The 25,462-nt window shown below is 35.0% G+C and overlaps 1 protein-coding gene and 1 non-coding gene across 3 annotated transcripts in view; both read left to right on the top strand.

The window, feature by feature from the left end:
* Positions 1 to 20,526, top strand: part of LOC138713173 (methyl farnesoate epoxidase-like) — a 143,550-nt gene extending 123,024 nt beyond the window's left edge. For both annotated transcript variants that reach the window (XM_069845045.1, XM_069845044.1), the window contains exons 5-8: positions 4,261 to 4,441; positions 8,565 to 8,682; positions 15,533 to 15,674; positions 20,191 to 20,526. In XM_069845045.1, coding sequence (XP_069701146.1) covers positions 4,261 to 4,441; positions 8,565 to 8,682; positions 15,533 to 15,674; positions 20,191 to 20,372 — 623 coding nt within the window. In that variant the 3' untranslated portion in view covers positions 20,373 to 20,526. The remainder of the gene's footprint in view (positions 1 to 4,260; positions 4,442 to 8,564; positions 8,683 to 15,532; positions 15,675 to 20,190) is intronic.
* Positions 17,130 to 17,202, top strand: TRNAT-CGU (transfer RNA threonine (anticodon CGU)). The gene has a single exon. It is a non-coding gene; the product is annotated as a tRNA-Thr (tRNA).
* Positions 20,527 to 25,462: the final 4,936 nt, after the last annotated feature.

The following is a 25,462-nucleotide window of genomic DNA, read 5'->3' as shown; positions in this document are numbered from 1 at the left end:
GTTGCACCTAAAAGGACATGGATATGCGATGCATACAATTATCGCAGCTCTAGAAATTGAATGATAGTCGCCGGAAAGCATTCCTGAACAAAGTTTAAATTATTTCCAATGAAGGATGGCGCCCCCGAAACTATCCCTTAACCGTTAACGAATTTCATTAACTTATTGTTTGGTATTATTATTATTTCTTTTAGAGATTTTCTTTAATAAAAGTTGTAGCAATATCTAGACAACACGTCAGTCTGGGTAGCGTAGTCAGTATAGCGCTGGCTTTCTATGCTCGAGTTTGCGGGTTCGATCCCGGCCCAGGTCGATAGCATTTAAGTGTGCTTAAATGCGACAGGCCCATGTCAGTAGATTTACTAGCATGTAAAAGAATTCCTGCGGGACAAAATTCCGGCACACCGGCGACGCTGATATAACCTCGGCAGTTGCGAGCATCTTTAAATAAACCATAATTTAATTTTCTAGACAACACTATTTGTTTGTGCTTCTTCTTTTAGACACAATTTGTGTTATCAGAAATTTCAGAGTGATGTTCTTTCTTACTATTTTTACAATTTATTATACCTGGTAATGTTTATCTTGTCTCAGTAGCAATAAAACCAAGTCCCTTCAAATGAGGGTGGAGGTTATAGGAGGGTTGTAAATTTTCAGGATTCCTTTCAAAATCTTGTTATTGTACAGGCTACCGGAACTCAATTTCTTGAAAGACAAGCTCAGTGAAGGAACTATACAGTACGAAGAGAGATATTATGTTACTTTATTTTGCGCTACAGAATGTATCAACTAGTCCCTTCCGCCACTGGCATCGCTTCACTCCCCCCATCGCAATAACAACACAGACGAGGTAAGACATACCTCCTTTCTCTCTCTTTTTACAGTGAGACAAGATTCATCACACAGACTTTAGTACTTGGAGTGAACGAAAGAAATGCGTCGATCCTTGTAATTACCGTACTTCTGTAAGTTTATAGTACATGTCCTGTTCCTATGAAATCTCACTAAAGACCTACTCTTGATCTTCCCGAGTTCCCGACGTTTTCTCGGTTTAACAACAGTTATCGATAAGCTATCCATCTTGTCCCTACCTTTCCTGATGTTGGGACCGATATGCACCTGCAAAACGTGAATATTTCTGCAACTCTGACACGGATTCATACCGAATAATCTCGCACCAAGAAAATTTAGCTTTGAGTAAAGAAATACTATTTACTTTATTGCATATTGTAGATATTTCATGATAATTATATATCTGCAGTGCTTGCGAAAAGTTGCATAAGTGAGTTTCCATTTTTTATTAATTTATTGACAACTTACGGAACATCTGCTCACTTGGGAAAAGAGACATAAGTATTTCTCCCTTACAATAATTCATACAGAAGAAAATCAAATCGACATAAACCAGTGTGAAGACAGTTTTTTCCTTCTTCTGTAAAATTAACATTTTTTACTTGTGCCAATTTTCCCGAGCACTACAGATATACAGGGTGGAAGTGAAATAATCCTGCAGATTGAAAAGGACGGTAGGGTACACTGAAATGAATAGAAAACCTATATTACGTTATGTGATTAAATGCACGGTTAATTAGAAAATAAGCTTGAAGTTTCAGTAGTCCGGCAACATCGCCGCTAACACACTCTTCTCGTGATACAGATGTAAGAGTTCAATGAACTCGGTGTATTTCGGCGGGTGAGCTGTTCTCTGCCAAGACGTTGCTACTTGCTCGCATGTGCAGTGGCTTGAATTTAGAGGATTTTGAAATTAAATTTACACGAAAACCGCGCATGCTATTGAAATATTCCAGACGGATAAATCTTTATTAAATTTCCAATCGATATGGACAAAAATCACGATCCTACTCGCAATAGTTACCGAATAAGAGTGTGTTAAACATTTGGGAAAAACATTTTTTCTGAAAAAAAAAAAATGAACTTCCCACGTATTCGCTCTGGAAATCTGCAAGACTATTTCACTTCCACCCTGTATAGCCTATTTAAAAATCCAAATATCGTTTGCATCTTTTAAAGACAAGTACATTTAAATAATGTTTAATAATATTATTATTTAAGAAATATTGTCAGCGTCTCTATATATCTTCCCATTCCGTTCTTATTGGTATGAAAATGGTAACCAACATTAAAAATTCAATAATAGCTGGACCTATTTGTCATGTGATCAGCATGGTGCAAGAAATGTAATAGAAATATTACTTACTTACAAATGGCTTTTAAGGAACCCGAAGGTTCATTGCCGCCCTCACATAAGCCCGCCATCGGTCCCTATCCTGTGCAAGATTAATCCAGTCTCTATCATCATACCCCACCTACCTCAAATCCAGTAATAGAAATATTGTCGGAGTTAATTATAAACCACGAATCAGACCTTCCTGAGTTCAGTTTGACCACCGCGCGGTGTAAGGCGTTTTGTTTTGTTCCAGAGATACGGAATGAACGCTGTTTCGAACCTTCGTGGGAGAAGAAACTTTCTCATGAAATTTCGGTCAATGTATCGGACCGATTACACACAAACAGTAGGGGTATAAAAATATAATTTGACAAATCTTGTTATACATTTAATAATAGTGAAGTGTTTGCTTGTTTAATGGATGAATTTTCAATTTCTTTTTCAATTTTGACAGCTTCCGACAATCTCTGATAGGAAGGAGGAAGGAATTACTCTCTTCTAAAAAGCATTTTACCTATGTTTACCTATGTTTGGACTAAATGGATTTTGATTCATTGTACCTCAAATTTCAAAGGGAGTTTCGACCTGATGATGTGGAGGAGTTTCTCGTCAGAACTGTTGCTCTGTATTGATAATATTTGTGTGAATTTTGTAATATTTTATTAACTTCCTTTTTCGTATGACACATCAAAGCTCAACTACTGAAATTATTGAAGATTATACTCTGATATATTCCCGAGTTAGATAAGTTTTTTTGTGCGAGATCGTGCGTATTTGCTTGTTTTCCGCACAGAACCAATACGCGGTAAGTGTGAAATACCACATTCAGTATTCCCAACATAACACACATAACAATTTCCCTCTTCTTACCGCTTAAGCGCGACATTCATTTTACTGCTTTAGGCTCTTAACATATTATTTTTAGAGACGTTTAACAGAGTAATAATTATAAATTGGAAACTTACCGCTGCAATTTCACCTAAATTGCAATGTTAATTATTGTTTTTAAATATTTGCAAAAATTAAGTAAAGTCTACTACTCCACGAAACTTATTGCATTCCTGAGACAAGTAACATTAAGGAAGCCGTGAAAAAATCAACAAGATTCCAGATGCCGATGTTATTACTGCAATATGTTGTATAAATAATATTGTTAAAATATTAAAATGAAAAATAAATCATTACATAACCTTACCGTTTGTTTTAAGTTCCCATTTATAGACTGGGGGAAAAAAAAGACAGACGTATATCACGGCCTGCTGGAGTATAGTAAACACAGAAAACATTTTATAGCAACAATGTTGAAGAAAGATGTTTTGGCTTTCCGAAGTTGCCGTCATTAAACAGAAACCAAGATGGAGATTTCATTGGAACTAATTAGAAATTCGTCTTTCAGGTATGTAATAAACGATCTTCGCACAAAATAATGTACGATACACGAGCGGTATGTTTGTTTTCATGTTCTCGGAAATTAAAAGAGCTCAACTACGTTTCGCTTTTTCAATCTTTTCCTCGAACATGAAAACGTCAACATACCGCTCTTGTAACGTATATTACTATTTATTATGCTCGACCATGCCGAAATGTAGTAATTATACACCTGGTAGCAGCCCTTTAATGGACCTCATTAAAGTATACCTATTCATTAAAGTTCAGGTGTTCCACCAATCAGAAAATACCATTGTAGCAATATGAAAGCGCAAGTATCGATTATTCTCGGATATGCAATCGAAAGACTAGACTCTCTAGATTATATCAATGTCGACATTTGTTTCTCGGAAAAAAATCAATACTTTCGCGTCTGCGCACATCTCACAATTCACGAGGTATTGCACGAGGTCAGTTCCGCTCCTCAGTCAGATAAGAATAACATGAATACTTATGAATAATTTCAAGTTATAAATATGGTCGAGCATAAAAAGTCGTATGAAACTTGACTATAATGGTAATTAAGACGCTCGTATGAAAATTATGAAACTCGCGTCTAAATTACTATCATTATAGGCTCGTTGCATAATGTACTATTAGAAGTTTATTTCCGAGGATTCTACAACACTGCAACCTAATTTCAGTGGATCAGTTGGTGATGGTGTGCATGGACTTCTTCATCGCGGGCGTACTGACCACAAGTACGACGCTGGATTTCCTGTTCGCCACGATGCTACGGCACCCCGACGCCCAGCGCCGTGTGCAGGCGGAGTTGGACTCAGTGGTGGGCAGGGACAGACTGCCCGACTTCAGCGACAGACCCAAGTACGTACTAATTAGAAAGTGTGATCCCAAGATTCTTTGTTCCATTCAGACTTGAAAGCGTCATAGATAATATACAGGGATATCACTTTATTTTTACCAACAATTTTAACACTAACCTGGCTATATTCGGAAACACTGTTACCCCCTTCCATTACAGGAGTTTGGTGTTACTAGTGCAATATGTAAACAAATCATTTTACTAGCTATAGGAGGAGAGAAAAGTAATGTGTCCATTTATGTTACAGGCAAATACGATATTAGGATTTTCAGTTTCATCACTACGTTTACGGTATTTTATCAAAATACAGTAGAGTAGTAACATTTTTTTCACAAACTCAACTCTTCAGGCGGTTTTATTCATTACATTGTAACTTTATTACAAAACAAGAATGTAACTTTAGTGTTACGATAATAATAATCACTTTCTACAATTTAGTTTAAATGCTCTCGTCAACAATGGGATTTGCACTCCACACAATAACCACTGCCATCGTGATCTAGACCAGGCCGTAATGCAGGTTGTGTGACGTCACTCGATGAGTCGGGCTTTTCTATTTGAGTATACGGAGCTGAGTGAAATATATTACTTTATAGCGTGTCGGCGCTCAATTTTATTTAGTGTAATGTGTGTATAAGACCCCTTCACACTTCTTATTGCATAATATGTTGCAGAAATAATTACAAAACTGTGTTATTTTAATGTGAACGGAGTTTTATATGGTAACATAACCTGGTTGCATCAACATTTTAAGTTTGGAATGGAAGCTATTTTGAGATTTAATAAAGAAGAATTATCTATATTGTGATTTTAATTTAGCACATCTACCTTCCTTACTTGTAGGTACAAAATTTACCACAGTCCCTCCTATGAAATTAGTGTATGTACAGTTGTGTGTTAATCTGGTAGGTTAGATAAATACAATTCATTACAACCCAGTATAGTAGGGAACAAATACATAATACAATTAAATTTTTATTCAATGTAATATGTGCATAAGTTCCATTTGTGTGTTGCATAATGTGGCAGGAATAATAAATAAAACTGTGTTATTTTTATGAGAAGAGAATTTACCATGTTAACATAAGCTATTTGCGTCAACATTTTAGGCTTAAGTTGAGAACGAAAACGGTTTTGAGATTTAATAACGAAGAAAATATTTTTAGGATAAACTTCAGAACACGGTTACGTCCTTACTTATAGGTAGAAAATTCGCCACAGTCCCTCCTATGAAATGTACATACGTTATATTACTTAGTAGCGCTGAGGTATAGTTCCGGTAATTTCTGAACTGAAAACAGTTGAATTTATTTTTTGTGGAGATGCATTTGATCCTATAAGCAAGGCATATTAAGATCCTGAACGAACCGAACTAATTTGTATATGCAAGATGTATGAATACGAAGGGAACTACCTCAGCGCTAGTTTAGCCCTAGTAACATATTAAACTAATCAGACTTCAGACTGGAGTACCGTCTGGAACGAATAAATACAATTGAAGTGTAGACAAATTGCATTTATAAGTTATACGTAGCGTTATGCTTAATTATAATGCACAATTGCGAATATGGAAATAAGGCAAGTACTGATAGAATAAACATAACCTATAACTTCAACACATTAAAATATGCGTGCGATGCAACTGAAAATTGTTGAAACGTGCATAAATGAATGTGCAAGAATTTCGTAATGAAGCATGAGTGCTTTATTTCAACTAATTACAATTCTAGATACTGTAACAGTAATGAAAACTATAGGGTATAATTTTTCGTAATATACTATATGTATCTCGTTTTTAGTTCAAATTGTGTATATTATCAAACGTCGTATTATTTACTCGTATAATGTAGGTTATTCACAAATAAAAAGGGCGCAATAATTTAAATTTAATAAGACAAATACGGTAAACTAGCAATAATGGATTAGACAAGAGTAACATCGGTAACGCTGCACTTAGGCCTAATCACAACTTACTTCACATGCCAGTCAATGTTTCACTTTCACGTATATATTATTACACATATTTAGCCTATTGTTTATAAGACCAAAATTTCACTTAACCACATAAGGGCGCAACATTTAATCGAAATAAAGGCAGGTATTACATATACGAACCTTGCCTGCAACAACGTAATTTTCACACCAGAAATAATATTATACCTTAAATTGCAAGTAAATTGTGTCACAAGTGTCTCACAATCACTGTTTAAAATTTTACTGACGCAATTACACTGCATTTCAGAGAAATATATGTTATTCTTCATGCACTGCAACTAATTCATATGGTTGAAAGACCGCCTTTCGCGATCAGCTGTTAAGCGAGTCACGTGGTCTGCCTTACGGCCTGTATTAGATCACGATGGCAGTGACAATAACACAGTATTCGTTATTGCACTCCACAGACGACAATGACAATTTACTTGAATTGTTGAGAACAACAGTGAACCGTTAATCTTAACTAATGTTCACAAAGCACTATTTACAAATCAGAACTGTCAGTTCTCAGTTCACAGTTCGTTTGCCTTGGCTAGCTCTTCTAGCTCAGTCACTCAATTCACAGTATCTCGAACCCCAGACCTTCAGAGACAATCCGCTGAACTTCGAACTCAGATCCCCCAACTGCGGTCCACTGCACTCAAACTCAGGACTTCCGGCTCCCACAGTTACGGACACAAGTCAAGTCGAACTCCGGTCTCGAAGCTGGCTTCACTGCTACACAAGACTGGCTGGCTTGCTGTCCAACGATTACAACAACACTGCTCTAGTTCACTCGCGTGTCGTAATTTAAACCAAACCATAGCTACGAGAATGTTCGATGCTAGACATTTCCAAGGATGTCCAGAGATGGCACTCTCGAATTCTCTCCTCTCTGCCGCGGTCGCTCTCTCTCCTCTACTCTCTCCTCTCTACGCCATAGTACATGCCACAGGAAGCAGATGCGCGCGCAAATTGCGCCGAACCACGGCCGACCTTGTAATCCTTCTGCCGGTCGTGAGATCGTATCCCAGCTCTGTCACAATATATTGGCTACTTTATTCAGAATATTACCGTACTTTCGGTAATTCTAATCTTCAGTTCTGCTCAGTCCACACAGATAAAATTATTCAGTCACGCTACACACCGTACCTGTGCGAAATAAGCAGGGGCGGGTATTTACGGAGATCGCGAAAATCACGACATAATAGATATACAATAGATTTTTACTAATCTTTACGAATTAAGTGATTCTGATTAATAATATGCAGACAAAACAATCACGACAAATCGCGAAATAGAGTTCTAATAGCGAAATATGAACATTCGTGAATTATTATTATTGTGTCTTTTCATAGCGAATTTCATATTCTGAGTTCTTTTTTCGGACATTTCTTCATTTGAATTTGTATATCCAAGTAGGCTACATTACATGGTATTCCAGGTGTTCTGATTACATTAGTGAACTCAAAAGATGGAGAATTCAACAGTTCACTAATAATTTGAAAGTATTAATTTGAGGGCTGCAAGTTTTTTTTTTTTTTTTTCGTTTTTAATGAATGTGTGTTAAATACAGTCTCAATCCAACAAATATTGTCTATTGGCCATACCGCACCTTTACCAGAATCCAATGAATCTTTAATGTTAATTATTTGGAAACTAATATTCATACTGAGTTAATACTCCAATTTCGAAATAATTGTATTTTCCAAAATTTCCATTAATATCCAACAAGAGTACAAATCAATCTCCAACAATTTCCGCCGACACCAATATTAAAAAAACACAAATGATAAAATTAATCTCCATAAATACCTGCCCCTGGAAATAAGCTTCAATAATATAGGCTCTTCCTCCTATGGAAAACGCAACCATATTTCTGAAACACACTATACTCTGTACTGTATACTTCACTGCTAGCAGACTTCTAATGCAACAGCGGCCGTAAGTTTGTGTGGCTGACGGGAGCAAGAACATTAGTGAAAGGGGTGGGAGTCAAGCACATTCAGAATTGCAGGTACAATAAAAATGCAAGTAAAAATAAAGTGATGTCCCGGTATTACACAGTAGTAAGTTTTGTGTAAATTTGTTAAAAATGCGTAGTTCGTACGAATCGTTTTCAATAAATTGCAACAATGCGTTCGTGTGCAGTCTGCCGTACGTGGAGGCCGTCCTCTTGGAGGTGCAGCGTCTGTACCTGGTGACGCCAATCATCGGGCCCCGACGAGTGACCAAGAACACAACGCTCTACGGGTACGACATCCCTAAGGTAAGCCGAGACGAGATGTTATGGCACCAACATGCGCGAAGTTTCAAATTGCCGGCCAGCAGGGTAGAGGAGTGGGGGTTGTTTGGGTTACGATTCTCAAGCTCAGAGCGGCAGGCATATCCGTTTCATCTCTTTCCAAAAACATTCGTCTTACCTTAGTATCACCACTTTCCTACTCAAGAGTCCGAAGTTACCTAATGGAATTACGCCCGCTATTCCATCTTTATATTCTTATTCTCCGTCCGAATCAGACGACTGATCTGTGCTGGAATCAGATATCCCTAAGTTTATGGAAATGTTCTCCAAAATACTGTCCATCACGTGCTCACTTTCAATGTAATTGTTCTCTACTTTCTTCACATAATCATAAACCGATATCCATTCTTGGAAGAAGCGATTGCAGAGTCGGCCTCTGCTTATGCGTAACGTAGAAATTATAAATGAGTCTTCTTATGACTTCCTCATCAAAACTGTCTGCAGCTGCAACAATCTTCTTCTTGGGTTGTGATTTTTTCGGACTGGAGAAAGATCTGCTGTTCCTGCCTCAATATTTTTCCCTTCTTTCCTGATTCTTGCCAAGGTTCGCTTTGAAATACCAGTGGCAGCCAGTACCCTTGCACACACGCTTTTCAATGGAATTTGTATTCCGTTTACAGCCTCTTCTGACATGAAGTTCCATACATTGTATGCTATTTCATGTCCTTGACTATGAACTACTCTATGATTTCACACCTTAGACAATGCCATAATGAGGGCACTCAGAAGGACAATGTTTTCAGTATTAGCAATAACGGTAGTAGCAGAGCGATCTGAACACTCGGAATGCTAGTAACCAACTGACCCAACACCCCTCCAGTTGAGTGTGAGGGCGAGTCCAAGCAAACGAACTAAAATGCGTCCTTCGCGCCGGTGCCATAACTTCTCGTCCGGGCTCTACTTGTGCACTGAAGACAAACATTTTACTGCCTGCAATCTACCCTTCTTATGTGCAAGTTTAATCTTGACTATCCCACAGTTGTAACAACTTATAAGACTTGTTTTATTTTTCAAAAGGAATTACAAGTACGCTTAAGGGCGACTAAACTGAAAAATGTTGTTGTTGTTTTCTAATGCCAGAAGTTTGACAATAAAGTCATTTGACCTCTTGCACTCCAATATTTTTCAAAGATATTATCATGGTCAGCCACTGAAGCACAGATTTTGAGGTGTTCAGAATCCATTTCTTGGTTTGAGTTGCACAATGGGCAGTTAGGGGATTGATATATTCCAATTCTATGCAGGTGTTTGCCCAAACAATCATGGCCTGTTGCCAATCTAAACGCAGCTACAGACGATTTTCGTGGTAAATCGGGAATTAACTGTGGATTATGATGCAGAGAGTTCCATTTTTTCCCTTGAGATTGTGTTATCAAATTTTGTTTGTTGAAGTCTAAGTATGTAGATTTAATAAATCTCTTCACAGAGTAATACGTAGATTTAGTAACAGGTCTGTAAGTAGCAGTGCTGCCCTTCTTTGCTAAAGCATCCGCATTCTCGTTTCCCAGGATTCCACAATGGGATGGTATCCATTGGAATACAATTCTTTTATTGAGTGATATTAATTGAGAGAGCTTGAACTGAAAAATAGGTACAGTACATGTGGCCTAAAAATACGATTTTTAGATTTTTACATTACAGAATTCTAAATGTTGTTGTGAATCATTTTACCAAGTTTTATTTTCATATTCCTCCTCTAACAGACGTTTCTCCCGCCATTTTTGAAGTCGTACACTACCTATTTAATGCCACGATGGATCACGCCTATTTTCTCTGCAAGGTTTCTCCTCTCCTTATTTCAAAATTACTGGTTTTCCTAACAAATTTCTAACTGATTGTTTGCACCTTGAGACAGAGAGTCCGTTTCAGATAGTACATATGTGTCCAACTGATAGAGTTTCAGGATGTATGTAGAATGCATTTAAACTTTGGTGTCTGTTTTCTCGGTTAAATTTTTTCTACACATTCACTTCTTCAAAATCTATCTACTCCCACATTTATTGAAATATTGTTCTGAAATGTTTTCTTCTGTTTCAGTGCATTTCAATAGTTGGTAATTAGCATTCAACTTTGTGTAGTGTGAAGTATGATTGTGTCTAAAAATGTTTAATTCCCTAATATGCGTAATTTTTTTTTTTAAATTTTGAAGTGATTAAATTTAATAATTTTTAATTCAAAACATAATTAGGGCTTGAGAAAATTAAATGGAAATTTTGTTTCACCATGCCATAAGCTACATTGAGAAGAACAATTATTAAGAAGTTTTTGAAATTGTAGCACAAGATAGCAATTATATAGATATCAAAATATTAACATAAAATTATTAAGAATAATTAATAATGCTGATATTACTTACACCACTGCTTTGCAATTTTGCATGTATGTACCAAGTAATGCCCAGAACTAGTATGCCAAAAATAATTTATATATCTTTTATAGTTTATAAATTACCAAAATTCAGTTCAGCCTCCCCCTTTCTATTTTTCTCTTATTTCACTGTGTATTTCACTTCTGGTAGTGTGGAAGAGAAGGTCCATGGCCTTAACTTTACCAGAATAAATAAATAAATAGATAAATAAATAAATAGATAAATAAATAAATAAATGGATGAACAAATAGATAAACAGATAAGCAAGTAAGCAAGTAAATAAATAAACAAATAAATAAGTAAATAAATAAATAAATGGATGAATAAATAGATAAACAGATAAGCAAGTAAGCAAGTAAATAAATAAACAAATAAATAAGTAAATAAATAAATAAATGGATGAATAAATAGATAAACAGATAAGCAAGTAAGCAAGTAAATAAATAAACAAATAAATAAGTAAATAAATAAATGGATGAATAAATAGATAAACAGATAAGCAAGTAAATAAATAAACAAATAAATAAGTAAATAAATAAATGGATGGATAAATAGATAAACAGATAAGCAAGTAAGCAAGTAAATAAATAAACAAATAAATAAGTAAATAAATAAATAAATAAATGGATGAACAAATAGATAAACAGATAAGCAAGTAAGCAAGTAAATAAATAAACAAATAAATAAGTAAATAAATAAATGGATGAATAAATAGATAAACAGATAAGCAAGTAAATAAATAAACAAATAAATAAGTAAATAAATAAATGGATGAATAAATAGATAAACAGATAAGCAAGTAAGCAAGTAAATAAATAAACAAATAAATAAGTAAATAAATAAATAAATGGATGAACAAATAGATAAACAGATAAGCAAGTAAGCAAGTAAATAAATAAACAAATAAATAAGTAAATAAATAAATAAATGGATGAACAAATAGATAAACAGATAAGCAAGTAAGCAAGTAAATAAATAAACAAATACATAAGTAAATAAATAAATAAATGGATGAACAAATAGATAAACAGATAAGCAAGTAAGCAAGTAAATAAATAAACAAATAAATAAGTAAATAAATAAATAAATGAATAAATGAATGAACAAATAGATAAACAGATAAGCAAGTAAGCAAGTAAATAAATAAACAAATAAATAAGTAAATAAATAAATGGATGAATAAATAGATAAACAGATAAGCAAGTAAGCAAGTAAATAAATAAACAAATAAATAAGTAAATAAATAAATAAATGGATGAATAAGTAGATAAACAGATAAGCAAGTAAGCAAGTAAATAAATAAACAAATAAATAAGTAAATAAATAAATAAGTAAATAAATCAATAAATGGATGAATGAATAGCTAAACAGATAAGCAAGTAAGCAAGTAAATAAATAAACAAATAAATAAGTAAATAAATAAATAAATAAATAAATGGATGAACAAATAGATAAACAGATAAGCAAGTAAGCAAGTAAATAAATAAACAAATAAATAAGTAAATAAATAAATAAATAAATGGATGAACAAATAGATAAACAGATAAGCAAGTAAGCAAGTAAATAAATAAACAAATAAATAAATAAATGAATAAATAGATAAACAGATAAGCAAGTAAGCAAGTAAATAAATAAACAAATAAATAAGTAAATAAATAAATGGATGAATAAATAGATAAACAGATAAGCAAGTAAATAAATAAACAAATAAATAAGTAAATAAATAAATAAATAATTAAATAAATAAATGGATGAATAAATAGATAAACAGATAAGCAAGTAAGCAAGTAAATAAATAAACAAATAAATAAGTAAATAAATAAATAAATGGATGAATAAATAGATAAACATATAAGCAAGTAAGCAAGTAAATAAATAAACAAATAAATAAGTAAGTAAATAAATAAATAAATGGATGAATAAATAGATAAACAGATAAGCAAGTAAGCAAGTAAATAAACAAACAAATAAATAAGTAAATAAATAAATAAATAAATAAATAAATGGATGAATAAATAGATAAACAGATAAGCAAGTAAATAAAAAGAAATAAATAAATAAGTAAATAAATGAATAAATAAATAAATGGATGAATACATGGATGAGTAAATGGACGCATAAATAGGTAAATAAATAGATAAGCAAATAAGCAAGTAAGCAAATAAATAAACAAATAAATAAATAAAACAAATAAATAAACCAACGAACGAAGGAATAAATAAGTAAATAAATAAATAAATAAATAAATAAATAAATGGATGAACAAATAGATAAACAGATAAGCAAGTAAGCAAGTAAATAAATAAACAAATAAATAAATAAATGAATAAATAGATAAACAGATAAGCAAGTAAGCAAGTAAATAAATAAACAAATAAATAAGTAAATAAATAAATGGATGAATAAATAGATAAACAGATAAGCAAGTAAATAAATAAACAAATAAATAAATAAAACAAATAAATAAACCAACGAACGAAGGAATAAATAAGTAAATAAATAAATAAATAAATAAATAAATAAATGGATGAACAAATAGATAAACAGATAAGCAAGTAAGCAAGTAAATAAATAAACAAATAAATAAATAAATGAATAAATAGATAAACAGATAAGCAAGTAAGCAAGTAAATAAATAAACAAATAAATAAGTAAATAAATAAATGGATGAATAAATAGATAAACAGATAAGCAAGTAAATAAATAAACAAATAAATAAGTAAATAAATAAATAAATAATTAAATAAATAAATGGATGAATAAATAGATAAACAGATAAGCAAGTAAGCAAGTAAATAAATAAACAAATAAATAAGTAAATAAATAAATAAATGGATGAATAAATAGATAAACATATAAGCAAGTAAGCAAGTAAATAAATAAACAAATAAATAAGTAAGTAAATAAATAAATAAATGGATGAATAAATAGATAAACAGATAAGCAAGTAAGCAAGTAAATAAACAAACAAATAAATAAGTAAATAAATAAATAAATAAATAAATAAATGGATGAATAAATAGATAAACAGATAAGCAAGTAAATAAAAAGAAATAAATAAATAAGTAAATAAATGAATAAATAAATAAATGGATGAATACATGGATGAGTAAATGGACGCATAAATAGGTAAATAAATAGATAAGCAAATAAGCAAGTAAGCAAATAAATAAACAAATAAATAAATAAAACAAATAAATAAACCAACGAACGAAGGAATAAATAAGTAAATAAATAAATAAATAAATAAATAAATAAATAAATAAATAAATAAAATCATATCCCGCCCACCCAAATGCGATTAGTGAAAATCTGCCAAAGAATGAAAGGTAATACTACAGCTGTGGAGGATAAGAATCGATCTACCCTAGCTTGCTTCTGACATGCTCCAGGTACATCAGTTGATCTTTTATTTGTTTATTTTACAACGCTTTATCAACTGCTGTGGTTGTCTAGCGTCTAAGTGAGGTAACAGTGCCAGCGAAATGAGTGCAGGGTCCAGCCCAAACGTCACTGAGAATTTGTTCTTAATGGGTTGAGGGAAAGACCCGGAAAGAATCTCAACTAGATAACTTATCCCAACCAGGATTTGAACCCGAGCCCGCTCGTTTCAGGGTCAGACGTGCTAACCGTTACTCCACAGCTGTGGACACGCCACTCGAAGTAGAACAAATTTTTCTATGATGAAAACTATTCTATATAACAGAAGACAGACTTTAACGTCAGAAAATCTAAATAATTATGTACCTTGTGATACCTAACATGCAACGGATAACAAGGTGTGTTGCATGAATATCAAATAAATTAATTATGTCTTTTCTTAAAATTGCAATGTCTGTTTTGTTTTTAATTGTCTCTTTTACTTGCTTATTGTGCCTTTTCTAGATTTAAGGCCCATTCACAATGAAAATTAAACATAACCGTAACATAAACACAGAAATTTGCGGCCAGGTTACCAAATGGGATCATTCACAATGATTCACATAAACATTGACATTAACATTGCCGTTAGACGTTAACATCAGAGTTTGCGAACTACAAACTTTCATGCTTATGCTTACATGATTTGCAAACGGAACACAATCGTGGAGCGCTGATGTATGCGACAGAATTGAGAAAATGGCGTCGTTGTTATGTTTCCATGGTTACCAAGTACCTTTGCGGTTATGTTTATGTTCCCATCGTGAATGTTCTTGATTTTACCGTAACGTTTACATTTTTAAGTTAACGCTTACGTTATGTTTAATTTTAATTGTGAATGAGCCTTTACAGTGCCCATTTTCATGTTTTAATTGTTCTTTTTTGCCTGCCTATTTTAAGTATTATGAATGCCCAAACAACGGGTTCTAGTTCTAGTGATTACATTCATCGTGAAAACCTGAATATGCATGTCATGCAAAGAAATTGCAATACATGGCAAAAGTTGACAAACTATCCCTGTCACAGAATACGACGGTGCTGCTGAGCCTATGGTCCGTCCATCACGACACACAGCACTGGGGCGACCCTGAGGTATTCCGGCCTGAACGACATTTGGATGAGAGGGGCGATGTAGTGGTTGACGAGTGGCTTATGCCCTTTGGTCTGGGTGAGTGACAAAACAACCACTAACAGCCAACAACAGTTATTATTATTATTATTATTATTATTATTATTATTATTATTATTGTTATAGTCGACCTGGTTGGCGAGTTGGTATAGCGCTGGGCTTCTATGCCCAAGGTTGTGGTTCGATCCCGGGCCAGGTTGATGGCATTTAAGTGTGCTTAAATGCGGCAGGCTCATGTCAGTAGATTTACTGGCATGTAAAAGAACTCCTGCGGACAAAATTCCGGCACATCTGGCGACGCTGATATTACCTCTGCAGTTGCGAGCATCGTTAAATAAAACATAACATTAAACATTATTATTATTATTATTATTATTATTATTATTATTATTATTATTATTATAGGCGACCTGGTTGGCGAGTTGGTATAGCGCTGGCCTTCTATGCCCAAGTTGGGGTTCGATCCCGGGCCAGGTCGATGGCATTTAAGTGTGCTTAAATGCGACAGGCTCATGTCAGTAGATTTACTGGCATGTAAAAGAACTCCTGCGGACAAAATTCCGGCACATCCGGCGACGCTGATATAACCTCTGCAGTTGCGAGCATCGTTAAATAAAACATAACATTAAACATTATTATTATTATTATTATTATTATTATTATTATTATTATTATTATTATTATTATTATAGTCGACCTGGTTGGCGAGTTGGTATAGCGCTGGCCTTCTATGCCCAAGGTTGGGGTTCGATCCCGGGCCAGGTCGATGGCATTTAAGTGTGCTTAAATGCGACAGGCTCATGTCAGTAGATTTACTGGCATGTAAAAGAACTCCTGCGGACAAAATTCCGGCACATCCGGCGACGCTGATATAACCTCTGCAGTTGCGAGCATCGTTAAATAAAACATAACATTAAACATTATTATTATTATTATTATTATTATTATTATTATTATTATTATTATTATTATTATTACGAGGGAGAGTAAAAATAGCCTTAATAACTGTTTTATTAAATGAATATGTACATTAAAACTACAAACACTTCATCACTTTTAACATAGTATAACAGGAACACTTGCATTGAACGTAGTTGGGGCTATGTTGAAAAGTGATGAAGTGTTTGTAGTCTTATTGTACATGTTCGATTAATAAAAAAATTATTAAGATTACTCTCTTTGACTCTCCCTCGTATTATTATTATTATTATTATTATTATTATTATTATTATTATTATTATTATTATTATTATTATTATTATTATACAGAATAAGGTTCTATTCTTTAACTTCCAAAATATATTATAGAATTATTTTATTAATTTTTCCTACAGAATAATATCTGTGATATTGACAATTAATATTTGAGGAGAAAAATTCGCTCCGGCGCCGTGGATCGGACCCGGGTCCTTGGTTCTACGTACCAAGCGCTCTGACCACTGAGCTACGGGAAACGTTGAAGGATGAGTATTCGGTCCGGTGCTGTGGATTGAATTCGGCGTAGCTCAGTGGTCAGAGCGCTTGGCACGTAGAACCAAGAACCCGGGTTCGATCCACGGCGCCGGAGCGAATTTTTCTCCTCAAATATTAATTTCCAAAATATAATTCTGTGGAATTATAGGCATTAGTCTGTCCCGAAAAAATATAATTTGCTCTTCCTCAAAGTATGTCGGAAAGGTTTTAATTTAACTTGATCAAAATCATAATAACACACCTCGTTACAGTCACCCATTTTCACATTAAATAATAATAATAATAATAATAATAATAATAATAATAATAATAATAATAATAATAATAATAATAATCCATGGTGTTACAGCCCGTGAAGGGCCTAGACTGACCAGCCGGCTCTGGTCTCACGCCCACATTCCGAAGCAGAGATGGACGATCATCCAACCAGAATGGAGGTATCGTGTGGTCAGCACGATGATCTCCCCAGCCATTATAGCTGGCATTCACAACCGGATTTCGCTATCTATCGTAGCTTCCCAAGTTTCACATTAAATAAAACATCAAAATACAACTTTATCTTCTCACTGAATTGAACGAAACTTAAGCACTTCACGTGTCACGAAATCATGCTACACTGAAAGCTAAATTATGAAAGGCACGGATCTTCGAATGGTGAATAACAATGTCGATTTTGCTGTTGTGATGAAAAGTATCATTGTCGAAATAACCATAAAAAATAAACGCGTCCACACCTGTGGAGTAACGGTCAGCGCGTCTGCCCGCGAAACCAGGTGGCCCGGGTTCGAATCCCGGTCGGGGCAAGTTACCTGGTTGAGGTTTTTTCCGGGGTTTTTCCTCAACCCAATAAGAGCAAATGCTAGGTAACTTTCGGTGCTGGACCCCGGACTCATTTCACCGGCATTATCACCTTCATTTCATTCAGACGCTAAATAACCTAGATGTTGATACAGCGTCGTAAAATAACCCAATAAAATAAATAAATAAATAAATAAATAAAAATAAACGCTCAAGCTGGCAGAAAAATTTTTGTCAGTCCGCTACTGTTGTACAGAATGCAACGTTACTCTCTGTTTTTATGGCACCCAAACTGACTGGTATTTCACCCTAACACACCCTTTCTCTGCTCGGCGCTTTTCTGAGATCTGTGAACACTAATACATCCCGAGGCTTCGTTGAACGCTGCATAGAGCATATAATTGTATGTATATTGTACGAAATGGAACTAAAAAATTGGAGATTCATTCTTCGAAGAGGTGGAGAAGTTCAAATATCTTGGAGCAACAGTAACAAATATAAATGACACTCGGGAGGAAATTAAACACAGAATAAATATGGGAAATGCCTGTTATTATTCGGTTGAGAAGCTTTTGTCATCCAGTCTGCTGTCAAAAAATCTGAAAGTCAGAATTTATAAAACAGTTATATTACCGGTTGTTCTGTATAGCTGTGAAACTTGGACTCTCACTTTGAGAGAGGAACAGAGATTAAGGGTGTTTGAGAATAAGGTTCTTAGGAAAATATTTGGGGCTTAAAGGGATGAGGTTACAGGAGAATGGAGAAAGTTACACAACGCAGAACTGCACGCATTGTATTCTTCACCTGACATAATTAGGAACATTAAATCCAGACGTTTGAGATGGGCAGGGCATGTAGCACGTATGGGCGAATCCAGAAATGCATATAGAGTGTTAGTTGGGAGGCCGGAGGGAAAAAGATCTTTGGGGAGGCCGAGATGTAGATGGGAAGATAATATAAATGGATTTGAGAGAGGTGGAATATGATGGTAGAGACTGGATTGATCTTGCTGAGGATAGGGACCGATGGCGGGCTTATGTGAGGGCGGCAATGAACCTCCAGGTTCCTTAAAGAAGCCAGTAAGTAAGTAAGTCAGTCTAACCTGGTTAGATTTAAATTAAGTACAACAGTTTAGGGCTATGTAACATTTGCGCGGAAAATAAAACGAGAAAAGTAAATAAAAATAAAATAGTAATAACAATAATAATTTGAACTATAGAGAGTATGTTTTTAAAAACAACAGGGCATGCTGTGAATATTCGCCACTGATACTGCGTTATCTAAAACTGATATTTTACAAGGAAATCTATATTGTGCACCACCATATTTTAGGTCTCCAAGTGTGTCTTGAATCTTAAAGCAAAAGACAGATGAAAGTGTTCCTTCTATATTTGCATAAGAACAATGTTTTATATCATACAGGGGATAATGTCTAGCCCAGAGATTTGCTTGCGATTCGCCGTTTCGGTGAAGTAGCCAGGCCTGCTAGCAATGAGGCCTCTACCATGGATGAATATATAATAGGATGCGAAAGTTTCCCGTAACACATACTAGAGGCGCTGTTGTAGATATTATTCTTGCTGCCACCTGTTGGGAGGAGGGGCGTTATTACATCTAGCAGCGCACCAAGTAGCGAAAGAAGTAACTAATTACTCCATGCATTTAGCAGCGCACCTGGTGACGAAAATGTTAAACTGTGCAGAAAGTATTCCCTCCCACCCTCATCGATATTCAAAACTAACCCAATTTAAAATAAAACATTTACATTTTTATTTCTCACAGCATCTTCTACTGAAAATTCTTACCGGAGCCAACAGGAAGATAAAAGAGACGATCTATTTTACACTACACAATTAAAATATAACCAGAGACAAAAAATAAAGCAAAAGATTAGATAATTGAGATTGTATTCTTTGGGTTTTTATTGTACAGCGCAATGGAAAAGTCTGCAAGAACTACTTAGATAGTTCAATTTATTATATTACTATTACTTTACAATACATTCAACAACACTATTTTACAAGGTCCATAAACATCACTGTTTATACTCACAAGTAGTATCACTTTATGTTCACTTATTAATAAGTTTCTGTCTGCCATTTTGTCTACTCGAACAATATCTCGAATGGAACTCTGGGTAATGTACCCAACACGTAGTTCTAATGTTCACCACCTACGACGTTGGGCGCTGATCATCTTATTTCAGCCCCCCGCCGCCAGATGGTGCAGACCGCAGTTTCGCATCCTATTATATATTTATCCATGCCTCTACTCTGTGTTGCAGGTAAGAGACGCTGCCTCGGCGAGGCGCTTGCAAGGAGCTGCACGTTCCTGTTCTTCGCCGGGATCTTGCACCAGTTCGAGGTGCTGCCCGCGCCGGGCAAGGAGCTCCCCAGTGAGGACCCGGTGCCCGGGATTGTCATAGCCCCGCAGCCATATACGGCACTGCTGAGGCCCAGAAGTTGACAGTATTTGCTGATGGAGGTGGTTAAGAAGGACAAAACATGGAGAAATTATATTGAAAAAAAAAAGATAAAGTCTGTATATTTATTGTCCTTCTTTAACAATGACTGGTGTTATTTTGTATTGTCTAGCATTAATGAAACTGTTTGAATCATTATCCGATTACTGTAGGCTACCTGAAAATCTATATAATTAATTCTGCAATGCTTGGGAAAAGTGGCATAAGTCAGTTTCCACAAACATTTTTTATTAATTTATTGACAACTTAAGGAACATCTGCTCGCTTGAGAAAAGAGACATAAGTATTTCTCCTATTCCAATAATTCATACAGAAGAAAATCAAATCGACATAAACTAGTGTGAAGACAGTTTTTTTCCTTCTCCTGTAAAAGTAACATTTTTGACTTGTGCCACTTTTCCCGGGCACTACAGAATTTTTCATATCAGAGATTGATGTTGAACTTCTGTACACTAAGAATATGGCAATGGAGATTTCCATTCCTGAGGTATGAGCATTTGTACAAAGAGCTATTTTCCTCCCGAGAGAGGGAGGAGCGGATAGATTCAATATACATAGGTTGGATAAAAAGTAATGGCAACACTGCTGTCACGTGACGATGGTGCAAAATTCGAGAGCTGTCAGCTGTGTGGACATGAACAAGGACTGTTAGATGAGTTAGTGCAGCCAGCGGCGAAAGCACTCCATCAATCTACTGCAGTGTGTAGAACGTTGACTTTCATAGGGATAGTGCGAGCGCCCTAAGACCATCCTTACAAAACTAGAGCAACGTTCCTGGATCAAAATTGAAATGGCACGAGGTCATAGTGCACAAGAATGTTTTCAGGGACTGCGTGAAGCATATGGCGATGCAGCGTTGCCATATCGCACAGTTGCACGATGGGTTAAAGCGTTCCGGGAAGGCCTTGTTGCACCGGTACCAAAGGGAAGGTGACGACTTTCTTGGACGAATCGTCGCTATGGACGAAACCTGGACTCGCTCGTATGAACCAAACTTGAAACGCCAGTCAAATGAATGGAAGCATCCCGGTTCTCCTCGTCCAAAGAAAGTGCGGCCTACACAAGTGCTGTGAAGGAGATGTTCATTGTGGCGTATGACATTGATGGGGTAATACTGCACCACGCTGTACCTCCAAGGCAGACGGAAAACGCGGACTACTGGAACATCCACCGTACTCACCCGATATGATCCATGCGATTACGATCTTTTCACCAAAGTGAAAGAACCACTGCGAGGGACCCGGTACAATACAAGACATGAACTTATCCGTGCTTTAGGGCGGTCAATACGGAATATCAACAAAGATAGACGCGCTGATGGTGTACGACGCCTTCCAAACATTTGGCAAAAGGTAATAAATAAGGGGGGCGACTATATAGAAGGTACGTAAATGTTGTACCCCTGTGAATAAAGCCATGTCAGAAATATCGAACTGTTGCCATTACTTTTTATCCAACCTATGTACCATGGAATATTTTTATATTATAATGCTTTATATTTTTATTATTATTATTATTATTATTATTATTATTATTATTATTATTATTATTATTATTATTAATATGGATCATATGCGGAGACTTGTATGAGGAAGGCAGAAAATAGGACAGATGGAAGAATGCTGGGTTTGCTGTGAAAGATCTGGCATTGGATAGAAAACTGAATGAATTATTATTATTATTATTATTATTATTATTATTATTATTATTCTCATCATCATCATCATCAATACACCATAATTATCTTTCTGATAGCAGTCTATTTCATTACTAGTTTTTAATTAAGAAAACCAACATATCTGCATAGAATTTCCATAAATGCATCACCGAAATGTATTTTGTGTAGTGAAGAATTGGATCACCTTCACAAATGTCCAACTCTGATGTCATCCCACCTGCACTCAGCAGCAAATATGTACAGATCCAGAAACAAAATTTGGGCCGCAACTTCCAGTTATAAGCACTAAGGATGCGCACTATGTTATAACTGGAACTTGGAAAATTCAGGTGGCCCAAATTGTATTTCCGGGTCTGTACAGGGAAGTAAGAAGACGAAAAGAGGATTACCGGACTTTTTGTCACAGTCACACATACCACGGACTTCTGGTCACAGACTTTTCGTCACATGGGTGTTTTGTCACTGCAGACTTTATGTCACAAGGGCGAAAATTCCACGCAGTACATTTCGTCATCAGTCGCGAAAATAATATAACACGATGGTTTGAGTAGAGAAAAATATTTTATATTTGGTACAGGTAAGTGTGAATATAGAATATGTGGAATATTGAATACAATGTCTTTTTTATTTGGTTATTTAACGACGCTGTATCAACTACAAGGTTATTTATCGTCGATGAGATTGGTGATAGTGAGATGATATTTGGCGAGATGAGGCCAAGGATTCGTCAAATTACCTGACATTTGCCTTACGGTTGGGGAAAACCTCGGAATAAACCCAACCAGGTAATCAGCCCAAGCGGGAATCGAACCAGCACCCGAGCGCAACTCCGGATCGGTAGGCAAGCGTCTTAACCGATAGAGCTACGCCGGTGGCTGTGATACTATGTTACGGAGAAATGAAGCTGTATGCTGTTGTTCAGTATTCACCAGTGGCGTAGCATGAAATTTTGAGCAGGGGAAGCTAACTCAAGTTGTTTTTCATGTACATATGAGAAAACGTATTACAAAAATATAGTCTTAAAATAAATAGTAGTCAATGTCAAGTCAGTAGTCCGAAGATTGGTTGGAATCTCGTAAGTAACACCAATAAGGCATGACCTCAAATTATACGTAGTAAAATATGATTTCATGGTTTACACGTATCTCTTAACAAATAGACACGGTCATTTGTTTATTAACTCGCACTTTTGTTCGTAAGTCAGTCTTGATAATAGAATTGTCCTAAAATTGAAGTAAATTGGTGTCACAAACTGTTATTTCACTCATTATTTATTATATCAGCCACAATGCACACTAACACTTCAACTGAACACAACTCACGAAAGGGATAACTCGGATACTAAATTATTTTCAATGTCATAGCTAGCTTCTTGCGAGCCTTGCGACCAGGGTAGTTTAGTTAGAAAGGGATGGAAATCTGCGGGGTGGGTTACACAGAAGAATGAGTGAAAGAAACCAGTCTACTTGGAAGCTGGTGTGTGCAGGCTTCTTGTCCACTACTGCATCACGAATCATCTTAACCTGCCGCATCACAATATTTAACGCATAAATGTAAATTCTATTAAAATTAATAAATAATTTTGTTCATAAACTGCAGGTTTATTATGAAATTATTATTAACTGGGGAAGCTTAGCTTTTTAGCTTACATTGACGCTACGCCACTGGTATTCACCAGCAAAATTGTGCCCGAGTGCCCGCAGGTTCTCGTCTCTGTATTCCTGGCATCTTGCCACGACTCGTTCGATCCTTTTGTCGAGATCTGAGTATTTTTGCTTTCTTCATGGGTGAATGGCCACTTTTAAGCCTTGCAACATCGCGAGTTATCTCCAAGGTCCCATTCTGGAAGTGTTCTACCAGATGGCAAAGTGAAGAATGATGCCGGCCAACCATTTTTATTCTATTGTGCCAGGCCTTACACGTATTGGTTGTAAGCGGAAGTTGAAGAAGGACTCGTTTGTAACAATTCCATGTGCTAGGTGGGAACATTGGTCTTCTATAGCACCTACTATGACGTCTACCAAGAACACAATTCACTTCAAGAACATCACAAATTGTAGGTCTTCACAAATTTCTTCTCTCAGTAACTCAAGAGCTTGCTGTGCAGACTGAGGCAATGATAGAATTAAACTGTGCCCGAATTTCAACATTTTCTTCGTCCATGAACTGAGCCATCAAACCTTCAGCACATACTCTGTGAGAAATGAAAAAGACATCCAGCAATTTGCGAGTTATGGAAAGAATCATTCACTGCAGCTATGGCAGAAATTTTGAAGTCAGTTGATATTTACTCAGAATGGAGACTTGTCTCTAGCTTGTCTGAAACCTCTTACTTGATAACACGAAATACGTCGCCAAAAACGTATCTTTATCCCTTCTTTTCGTCAAAGCAAAAGCAACTGGGAAAAATGAATCTTGTACCATGCAGTGTAGGCCTATACTGTATTAATTGCATAGTTATTTTTGGTGAAATTTTAAAGGTTCCTTCACAGATCCAATATATTCCAGACCTATACACAAAATATGCAGGATTCATGGCGTAAGCGGAGGTAAATGAACCGGCATGATTTAAAAAATGATATAACGAAATTTCACTACAACAAATCATTTCAAAGGTCCCTAGAATTTTGTATTTTACTGTATATACAAAAGAAGAAAAATAAATTGAAACAAAATTATAACTTACTAGCCGTATCCGTGCGCTCCGCTGCACTTGTTAGAAATACATATAAAGTAATTACATAATTAAAATAGGACGTTTGATCCAGGGAACATTCGTGTTTGATAGAAGAATAAATCGTTTAATATGTTACTTAATTTAAATTTAAATAATTACAATGCTGTCATTTTGGTCCAGAGAGAAATCATTTGGTGCAATGATAATTCCTTTAACATGTTTCTTAATTTTTATTACATGCAACCATAGTTTAATGAAGATTGACATATCATTTAGTTTTAATGTGTATACTTTATATTACTTGCTATATGTTTCAGAAGTTACTGTAATAACATTGTAGAATTATGTCCATTCTAGAGAAACTACACTTTCCAATGGTGAAATAATAATTAAACAATTAATTAGCTTCCCATATTACTTCATACAAACACAGAAACATTCTCTGTAGGCTATGTTTAATAGCTATCGATTGTTGTTGTCCAAGGCCCCTTATAGACGAAGTCATGTTTTTTATTTCAGTACAGCACCTTAGATGGTGTTGTTATTGTAATTTTGAAACTCATTTATCTCATTAAATATCAGTCCTATCAAAATTTTGTATAGAATAAAACTTATCGGAAATTATTTTTAAAGAAACTTTTGTTATTTAACATTTTTCAAGAAAATTAATAATAAGGGAGATATTTCGATTTATATAATTCAAGCCCCCTTATAACCCC

This window comes from Periplaneta americana, chromosome 14, assembly GCF_040183065.1.
Source record: "Periplaneta americana isolate PAMFEO1 chromosome 14, P.americana_PAMFEO1_priV1, whole genome shotgun sequence".
Classification (NCBI taxonomy): domain Eukaryota; kingdom Metazoa; phylum Arthropoda; class Insecta; order Blattodea; family Blattidae; genus Periplaneta; species Periplaneta americana.
Note: the sequence above shows the minus strand (reverse complement) of the source record. Positions and strands in the feature narration are given on the sequence as shown.